The 10,270-nt window shown below is 34.6% G+C and overlaps 2 protein-coding genes across 3 annotated transcripts in view; both read right to left on the bottom strand.

Moving 5' to 3' along the window:
* Positions 1–4,393, bottom strand: LOC101998194 (olfactory receptor 8B3-like). 2 transcript variants are annotated; one of them, XM_005347471.2, is made up of 2 exons: positions 4,380–4,393; positions 1–937 (listed from the first exon to the last, which is right to left on the bottom strand). In XM_005347471.2, exons 1-2 carry the CDS (start codon positions 4,391–4,393, stop codon positions 1–3), a joined length of 951 nt encoding a protein of 316 aa, XP_005347528.2. The 2 variants fall into 2 exon arrangements, with proteins under 2 accessions (XP_005347528.2, XP_013201640.1); XM_013346186.1 differs by lacking the exon at positions 4,380–4,393 and adding an exon at positions 2,985–3,005 and having other exon boundaries at positions 1–921.
* A 5,112-nt stretch (positions 4,394–9,505) lies between these two features.
* Positions 9,506–10,270, bottom strand: part of LOC101981247 (olfactory receptor 145-like) — a 1,161-nt gene continuing 396 nt past the window's right edge. The window contains 2 exon segments of the mRNA XM_026779320.1: positions 9,506–10,123; positions 10,125–10,178. Of these exon segments, the coding sequence (XP_026635121.1) occupies positions 9,506–10,123; positions 10,125–10,178 (672 nt within the window).

The raw sequence follows: 10,270 nt of genomic DNA, 5'->3' as shown, positions 1-10,270 counted from the left end.
TTAAAGGTGCCTCCTGTGAAAGGTTTTTCTCAGGGCAACTTTGACATCCTTGTTTCTCAGGCTGTAAATTAAAGGGTTCATCATGGGAACCACAATGGTGTAAAAGACAGAAGATATTTTTCCCTGATCCATAGATCCAGCTGAGGAGGGTTTGAGATACATAAATGCACATGATCCAAAGAATAGAGAAACAGCAAGAATGTGGGAGCTGCAGGTACTAAAGGCTTTGTATATGCCTGCAGTGGATCTCATTTGAAGGATGTTAGAGAGGATGAAGCCATAAGAGGTAAAGATGATAATACTGGTTATAATGATATCTTTCCCTCCTACAATAAGAATTTCTATTTCGTTGGCATAAGTGCTTGTGCAAGAGAGCTGCAGCAAAGGGAAAAGATCACAGAAATAGTGGTTGATGATATTACCGTCACAGAAGGTCAGTCTTAAAGTGCATCCAGTATGGATCATGGCACCAGAAAATCCCATTATGTATGAACCAAGCATAAGATAGGAACACGCTTTGGGGGACATGGTAACGTTATACAAGAGTGGATTACAGATAGCCACATAACGATCATAAGCCATTGATGTCAGAACACAGCATTCACAAATGGCAAAAAAACAGAAGAAATACAGCTGGGTCATGCATCCATTGTAGGAGATAACATTCTTCCTTACTAAGAAGTTCATCAGCATTTTTGGTGTAATTGCAGAGGAATAACAGAGGTCAATGCAAGACAAGTTAAAGAGGAAAAAGTACATGGGGGTGTGAAGGTGAGAATTAAGCACAATTAAAATGATCAAAGCCAAATTCCCCAGTGCTGTGGTTGTATATATTAACAGAAACAATAAGAACAGTGGTAATTGCAGATCAGGGTCATTTGTCAATCCCAGTAGAATGAATTCAGTCACCAAAGAACCATTCTTCGGTCCCATTTTTCTTTAAGATAATCTGTAAACACAAATGTATATTGTGACATTATGAGACCAAAAAATATTACTGGCATAGCTTCTATTACATTTGTTAACTACATGATAGGAATGCCTAAATATCTGAGTTCACAGAAATTACTGTTCATGCTATCATGATGTAGAGTGACATTTACCCATTCTAGACAGTTAAAAGATAACTAAAGTAATCACCAACAATCCAAAAGCTGTTGTCTTTGCTGTCACTTTCTAGTATGGCTACTCAGATATCCAAATACAAGTAGGCAGGACACATATTTGTTAATTCTCAATCCTCATCTCATCATTTTGTCATAGTTTCAATCATTGGTAGATACATGGAGAACCTGTTGCAACCTCGATCTAACCTCATTCAGACATAACTGTGGTGGCATCAGGACTTCTGACATTGTTTCAAATATAAGCTTTGGCTTGAATCAGAGGCTGGGAATAAAATCCCATGGTTGCTACAACCACCATTCATATTCATCTAGAAAGAATTGTGAGATGGTCTTAGAGGTGCAATTTAATGAGTGCTACATTGTAATACTTGTGTTGCTTCAAATTCTTTCAATACCCTGTATCTTTTCCCAGGATACTCTTTTGGGAATTTCATCATTCCTAGAATTATATAATATGAAATGAAAGGGCACTCATGAGATCCTTGGACTTCAATGTCAAGCTACTTCATAAGCCTAAAATCCAAGACACTAAATGGAAACAAAGCAATACCTTTTCAGTACGTACAATATAAACAGTTACATTCATAAAGAAATATTAGAGCATTCATGGAAGGGGTTCAAGAGATTGGAAATCAAGCACTGCATGTTAAATGGCACAATGATTCAAATGAGAAATGCAGTTAAGTCTGCAGAAAAAATTTCAACAAGTTAAAATAATTAAGAATGGTATATGCTTTGATTTTCAATAAAGAATAACATTTTAAATTATATTACTGTCATGTACATATATTAAAAACCTCAAAAGGCAAGCCTTTATAGGAAAAAGGCATTTTTGAAAAATATCCATTTAAATAACTTTACAATTAATAAATGTTTCAAAGCAATTGTAACATGTACCTTTACAGAGGAGGATCCTGCAAATGACAATGCAGGCAGTTATCCGCAAAAAAAATGAGAATGAAAATTTAGTCCAGATTCACTTTGTCAATCTGTATCAGACTTGGGCAATTTATGGGCAGCATATTTAAAACACAGAACAATTTGGGGGAAAGCTTCCAGGCAATAATCATTCCCAATTCTGGTTTCCAGAGAAGAATAATGTTAATAACATGTACATAATAAAGCTTAAAGAGACTACTTAGAAACTCCCTTTAAAGTACATGTGACCTTGAGGGTGGGCTCTATAACAGGAGGGCCTAAAATCTAGTGTGGTCTGTGACCAAGATGGCATGCAGGTCAGTAAGCTATAACATACATGTGATATCCCCCCTAATGATGGGCTATATTAACTGAAATATAGGGAAGGAAGAGTCTAGGATAAATGTTTTGGGGTATTCTGTGAGGTCTGCCTTTATAGCAAAGAGTAGATGAGTTCAAGTTCTACCTCCACAGATAGTCCAAAGTTCACCAAGTTATTATCAATATCAAACCCCAGCCTACTGAACAGAAAAGAGTTATTTTATCTCCTCCAGGAGAGATCTCTACATGCTTAATATTCCTGGTTTCTCCAGTGATCTGTGCTACCAGAACCTTTGTGTCCTCAGTAATTTATCATTTATAGATGTTGAAGCTATATCAATAAAGGTGTTAAGAAAAAAGTGGAGTCAGGCATTAGGATATTTTAACTTACATCATCATGACAGAAAAGGTTACATCTCATTTCTTTACCCAGTTGTGATTATAGCCTTCTGAAAGTCTCTGAAGGTTTAAAAACATTGATTCTTTTTTAAATAAATCATTTAGAATTTTATGTGCATTGCTGTGAAGGTGTCAGATTCCCAGAAATTTGAGTTACAAACAGTTGTAAGTTGTCATATGGGTGCTGGGAATTGAACCCAGGTCCTCTGGTAGAACAGCCAGTGCTCTTAACTGAACCATCTTTTCAGCCTCAAACCTTTGTTTCCAAAAGGGTACAACACAAAATTAATTTTTATATACACTGGAATTGCTAATAATTTGTCATAATTTATCAAATATACCTTAATCACTTGAAATGATATCTTCTTTTTATCACACTTACCACCAGATAAGACATCAGAAAGTTTGCATAGTTCACTACCATAATACACTCGGCTATTAACAAAGTAGACGTTTTCTCATTTTCCTCTGAGGACACAGACACCAGATATAAAAAGACAAGAGGTATGCTGTTTACATGCTAGGCAGAATGTACCTTTTGTTTCTTAGGGACTTGGCATTTAAGAAACATCAAGTCTTTAGGGACTGTGCTTCTGTTCTTGAGCAAACATTGAACCCCATCTCACTATAAAACTTGATAGCTTAAGGGAAATCTCTTGTGTTGTTTTCTTTTCTTTTTGTTCCTCCATTCTTAATGGAAGTTTCCACAGAGTCTATTCCCAATATTCCTTACTATTATATCAGTTTTTCCCCTTGGAATGCAGCAAAATACCTAAACTATTATCTATACTGTGTGTTCCCCAAATCACTTGGCAAAAGTATTATTGTTTTTTGTCTTCATTACTTAAGATGAAGATCAGAAAGTCATTGGTGCCAAGCATGAGGTGTCCCTTTGAGCAAGATCCCCAAACATTCAAGTCACATTCAAAATTTTCCATTATTGCTAAGTAATTTCAATACTTACATAATATTTCTCCCTTAGTTTCCAGTTTACTTCTTATATATGGCACTTTATAAATAAGTTTAACAACATATATACACTTTGTAGAAATGTAGTATGTAATGCAGGGATTTATTGATATAACCTATTTAACTAATGTATGCATTTTTAAAATAAAAATTATGAAAGATTGTGTCTTCCATTCTATTGTTTGTTAATAAAATAGAAAAAAATATAAAATTAGTTATATAAATCACTACATAATAGAAAATAGTGAAAATAATAGACAATCAATCCATAAATATAAATCCTATTGACATTATGAATGAGCCATTTCTTGATTTATTTATCAATAGTTTAAAATATCCTATGTCAAATATAGGTTTTTATCTCATTAGAAAGATTAGATTATTCCTTTCTCAAAAATCCTAGACATAGGCAGTTATCTTTGAAATGGAGTAGAGTACAGCTAATCATTAGAACAGGCATAAATGCCTATTGGTGGATTAGGAAGAGAAGAAGAAGTGGTACCCATGAACACATTTGAGCTTTCTAAACTTTGGTATAAAGTGTATTGTGTGTTTTTTTTTTCTATGTCACAGAAAAGATAAATTCTGTGAACTGTTGTTGTTGCTAGAGTTAGGCCTGGAGACGTATGCCTAAAACCTCCTCACTTTAGAGCCTGCATAAAAGGTCAGGAGTTCAAGTTGTCCTTGGCTACTAGCTTGTGGTCAATATAGACAACATAATATCTATTCTGAAAAAGTTTTTAAAAAGATAAAAAAAGACAATAATAAGGAAAAAAGACACACAAATGCCACAAGACTTCCTATCCACTTGTAAATAAAGGGATTTATATACTTTTTCTGTAAAAAAAATCAATATAAATTGTATTAAAGATGTAAATGAAACACTGGAAAACTTAAAAGTAGTAGACAAACATGAAGAGAAAATTCCAAGACAAACACAGATTCAATGTATTTCTAAATAGGTCTTTTTACTTTTTGAGGTCATAATTACAACATAAACTGTCCCCCTTTCCTCTGTTTGAACCTATTCATATACTCCTCCTGTTTTTTTTCAAAATCATTTATTAAAAGACCTATTATATATATATGGGTCTTTCATTATATAATCAATGAAAATAAAAACTAACCAATTTGCATCAATTAAATGGAGATGAGATCTCTGTCTGATGTGGGGTTAGTGAAGATCTTTTCCCATTCTGTAGCCTGTCGTTTTGTCTTGGTTGATCATGTCCTTTGCTTTACAGAAGCTTTTCAGTTTCAAGAGGTCCCATTTGTTTCTCTCATTGTCTGTGCTGCTGGGATTATATTTAGGAAGTGGTTCCCTGTGCCAATGCATTCAAGTGTACTTCCCACTTTCTCTTCTATTAGGTTCAGTGTGGCTGGCTTTATGAAGAGGTCTTTGATCCATTTGGATTTGATGTTCAAAATCCTTAGTCATCAGAGAAATGTAAATCAAAACAACTCTGAGATTCCATCTTACACCTGCAAGAATGGCCAAGATCAAAAATACTGATGACAACTTATGCTGGAGAGGTTGTGGGGATAAGGGAACACTTCTGCATTGCTGCTGGTGGGAATGCAAGCTGGTGCAACCCTTTGGATGTCAGTGTGACAATTCCTCAGAAAATTAGGAAACAACATTCCTCAAGACCCAGCAATACCACTTTTGGGGTATATATCCAAATGGTGCTCAATTGTGCCACAAGGGCATGTGCTCAACTATGTTCATAGCAGCTTTGTTTGTCATAGCTAGAACATGAAAACAACCTAATGCCCCTTGATAGAAGAATGGATAAGGAAAATGTGATAAATTTACATAATGGAATACTACACAGCAGAAAAAAATGATGACAGCTCGAGTTTTGCAGGAAAATGGATGGAGCTGAAAACATTATTTTGAGTGAGGTAACCCAGACACAGAAAGGCAATTATCATATGTACTCACTCACAGGTAGTTTTTAAACATAAAACAAAAAAAGCCAGCCTACAACCCACAATACCAGATAACTTAGACAAGAATGCAGACACTAAGAGAGACTTACTTAGATCTAATCTACATGGGAAGTAGAAAGTATAGAAAGCCAAGATCTCCTGAGTAAATTGGGAGCATGGGGACCTTGGGAGAGGATTGAGGAGGGAGGGGAGAGGCAAGAAGGGGAGCAGAGAAAAATGTAGAGCTCAATAAATATCACTAAAAATGTATTAAAAAGAACATAGCATAGCAAGTAGGAAATTTAAATATGTACTAATAAGCACTGAATATGCATGTCCACATAATGCATTTATCTCTACAAAGTACCCAGATGTTCATAAAATCAATATTCATAAAAAAGAAAAGGTGAAATTTTCTCAAATGTAAACCAATTAATTAGTTATGAACAAAATGTGTATACACACCCATATATTTAATTTAACAAAGAATAACATACTGGTTTTAAAATCAATGAACACTTAGTATATCAGTTACATTATAAATGTTAATCAGAAAAGTCAACATACAATGTCATTTCACTTAATATTTATCATTTTCCAGAACAATAAAAAAATCTATAAAAATAGAAAAAATATTGTTTTCTGGTGCTGGTAGTGATAGAAATTAAAGAAACAAAATTGGCTGCAAATAGATCTAATATTTACTTTGTGGTGATAATGCAGTAATGAAATTTAGTATGGTGATTTTCACATGGGTCAGTAAATATCCTAATTGCAACGAAAGAAGAAATAACAGTGTGAGAATGACATCTCAACAAAGCTAAACATTTCTTAAATCAAACATATTAATATGTTATAACATTACATTATCAAATGTATGTCAGTGGACATAGAAGAATCCTATGAAAAAATCCAACATAATTTCCTTTAAAAAAGCAAAATAAAGGTATACTGGAGCTATAACAACATGATAAATGTTAATTATGAAGCAGAATATATCATAATCTCTAATGACCATTATAATGACTGAGATCTCTTGTCTTTCACAACAAGATCAAAGTAAAGATTTCCACTCATTTCAATCTTGTCTCTCATAGTACGACACCTATTACTGACTATAATTAGCTAATAAAATTTTTTAAAATCAAATAGAGAAAAAATTGCTTCTCAAGGGATCAGACCTAGAAAGTAGTGATATAAAGTGGTAAAAGGGGAATAATAGAACATGAAGGGTCAAAATGGGATGTCAGCAGAATCTAGGGTAGGGAAGGGAGTATGGACTCATAAATAGCACAGGTAGCCTTTTGAAAGTCTTATTAAAAGACTCAAGGAAAGATGGCATCCTAAAGCAATGGTGTTGGGAAAAACCCCAATTCCCAAAGTAGAAGAATTAAACTAAAACAAGCTATCACAGTGCAAAATTATCAGACAAAAGATCCCAGTGTGCAATAAGAAACTATAAGGAGAACACTACATTTGACATGGCTGTGAAAAAGGGATTTCTGAGGTGGAACGCATTTGTTCATCAATTAGTCTCAAAAGCGATTAATGGAACCTCATATATTAAATCATTCCTGTACAGAAGAGCAAACACTCAGTCTGGGGGAAAATATTTGTCAGTCATACACCCAATAAAAAATTAACAGTCAGAATATACAACAAGAAAAAAAAACCAAGAAAACAAACAAACCTGGCACAATTTTTTTTTAAAAAATGATAATCCCACTATCAGGTATAGGATAACTCCCTAGGAATTGTTGCCCTGCCCCTCATCAAAACTTCCTAAGTAATAAAAGATTTTTTTTAGTTGATAACATCTCCCTACAAGCAACAGAGAGAAAGATCCCTGTACTGAAAAACCATACATTTTTCACACAGGTCAAAGAGAAATCAAGTTGGAACCAGTAGAGATAGCTAGGCTGCTAGTGAAACAAACAAATTAACAGCCTTGTCAAGTTATATAGTCAGTAGGATGCTATATTGACCAAGTGGGCAAAATATACTCACTATTTTAATAGTGGTTTGATACTAGAGGGGCCATGGGAATGGTTAAAAGATACTTTATAATTTGACATGAGGCCAACTCTGTTGCAAGTAATACATGCCAAAAATGTAATCCTGGAGGCAGAGGCAGGCGGGTCTCTGTGAGTTTGAGACCAGCCTGGTCTACAGAGCTAGTTCCAGGATAGGCTCCAAAGCCACAAAGAAACCCTGTCTCAAAAAACCAAAAAAAAAAAAAAAAAATGTAATCCTGGTTTAAATCCAATCTCTGGGGAGATCACAGGCCCAGGGTAGAATTTATCACTGATATTTTGATAAATGAGCATCTTACTTGCATTTCTACATGTGCATGTTTGTGCTCTTAAACTATTATTACTCTCAGCCTTCATCAGAGTGGAGGATGAATGGCTAATATGTGTAATATAATATAGTAGAGTGTAACATAGAAATATATAGGAGAACAAGGAGGCTTTAATAACTAGGGAGGGTTGAGAAAGTAAAACATAGGACACTTAACGTTACTTCTTTTGACTTGGTTAATCTTCCATCAGATGGTAGCTGGTCATAGTCATATATTACTTATACTAACCAACACTAGCAGCTTACTAATAGAAAAAAATATATCAAATCTATTCAGGATATGACAAGAACATTTTATTATATGTTTAGTAGGAAGATAATTTTTTCACTGTAAATTGAAAGCCTAAACTTTCTGATTAATGCAAAATCATCTGTTTTCTCATACACAGGCAAAGATGAATCCTATAATTTCAGTTTAACCATCAACTGTGCCATCTTCAAAGTGATTGTGTCTCTCAAGTAGTAGTGACAGCAGTAGCAGAGGCAGTAGTATTAGTAATAGTAGTAGTTGTGCTCAGTTGAATAAAGGATATCTCTGTTTTGTATGTAATTACCCATACTTTTTTAGATTTCAAATGCAAATGTTAATAATGATTAGGGAAATGGATCAGTTGACAAAACATGTGCCTTGAGAGTAAAAATACCACAGCTATATCCTTAGAACCAATTCGTTTATGCTGGTTTGGTGTCATGTGCATTCATAACTAGTATTAGGAAAGCAGAGACAAGACGATCCCTACAGTGCCTTTGGATACCTCGTCTAGCATTATTTGTATACTAAAGAACAATGTAAGACCTTGTGTTAAAGGAGGTGGGTAGAATTTGTTAGAGAAGGTACACACACACACACACACAAACACATACAAGCAACTAAAACAACTAAAGGAAAAACAACTAAATAGTTTTAGTTTCTTTTTACAAATATTAGCGAAATAAACCAAATATTTTTAATTTGTCTTTGCAAAGTAAATATACAATCACTGACAAAAAAAATTTCAGTGCATTGTATCATAGCTGTGATGTGGGTTATATTTAATAGCCAGTGGTGAAAGAAAGAGATCATGGTAGACATGACATCAAAATGACCTATGGTCATCCAAAGAAGAAAAAGAGCAGCAGAGATAGATTATTTAGCTCACTACTAAAAAATTGACAAATAAGGACCACATCATCCAATGACATTTTTTATTTATGTAATCCTTTTTAGGACTTGTTAGAAGCATTAATATTTTTGAGAATGCAGTCTGACATCAATGAAAAAGAAAAAGTCATTTACTTACTTATGTTGTCAAACTGACAAAATAATGAAGGACCAAAGCTTTTCAATGCCAGATAACAAACCTACTAAAAAGAACAAGTTACAAATTCTTTCCTCCATGATATGAAAAAAATACAGAGAGGAATATACAAAAATATATTGACAAATATGCACTAACTGTTGGTGATATACCCACAATTAAAAAGATATCAAGTTGTGCTTAAAACTTTCTTCTGGTTAGAGTTTTTTTCAAAGCAATTTTGACATCTTTGTTCCTAAGGCTATATATTAATGGGTTCATCATGGGGACCACAATGTTATAAAATACAGAAGATATTTTTCCCTGATCCATAGACCCAGCTGAAGAGGGTTTTAGATACATGAATGCACATGAGCCAAAAAACAGAGAAACAGCAATTATGTGGGAGCTACAAGTGCTGAAGGTTTTGGATCTCCCTTCAGTAGAACTTATTTTGAGAATGCTGGAGAGGATGAAGCCATAGGAGGTAAAGATGATGACCATGGGCACAATGATGTCTTTTCCTGCTACAATGAACAGCTCTATCTCATTGACATAGGTTCTTGTGCAGGAGAGCTGTAGTAAAGGGAGGAGGTCACAAAAATAGTGGTTGATGGTATTTCTGTCACAGAAGGTGAGTCTTAGGACACATCCTGTGTGGATCATGGCACCAGAAAACCCCATCAAATATGAACCAAGCATGAGGTAAGAACACACCTTAGGAGACATAGTAATGTTATATAAGAGTGGATTGCAAATGGCCGCATAGCGATCATAGGCCATTGCTGTCAGCACATAACACTCAGAAATGACAAAAAAAACAAAAGAAGTAGAATTGAGTCATACATCCTTCATAAGAAATAACATTCTTGGCCTGGCGGTGGTGGCGCACGCCTTTAATCCCAGCACTTGGGAGGCAGAGGCAGGTGGATCTCTGTGAGTTCGAGACCAGCCTGGTCTACAAGA

This window comes from Microtus ochrogaster, chromosome 5, assembly GCF_000317375.1.
Source record: "Microtus ochrogaster isolate Prairie Vole_2 chromosome 5, MicOch1.0, whole genome shotgun sequence".
Lineage (NCBI taxonomy): Eukaryota > Metazoa > Chordata > Mammalia > Rodentia > Cricetidae > Microtus > Microtus ochrogaster.
Note: the sequence above shows the minus strand (reverse complement) of the source record. Positions and strands in the feature narration are given on the sequence as shown.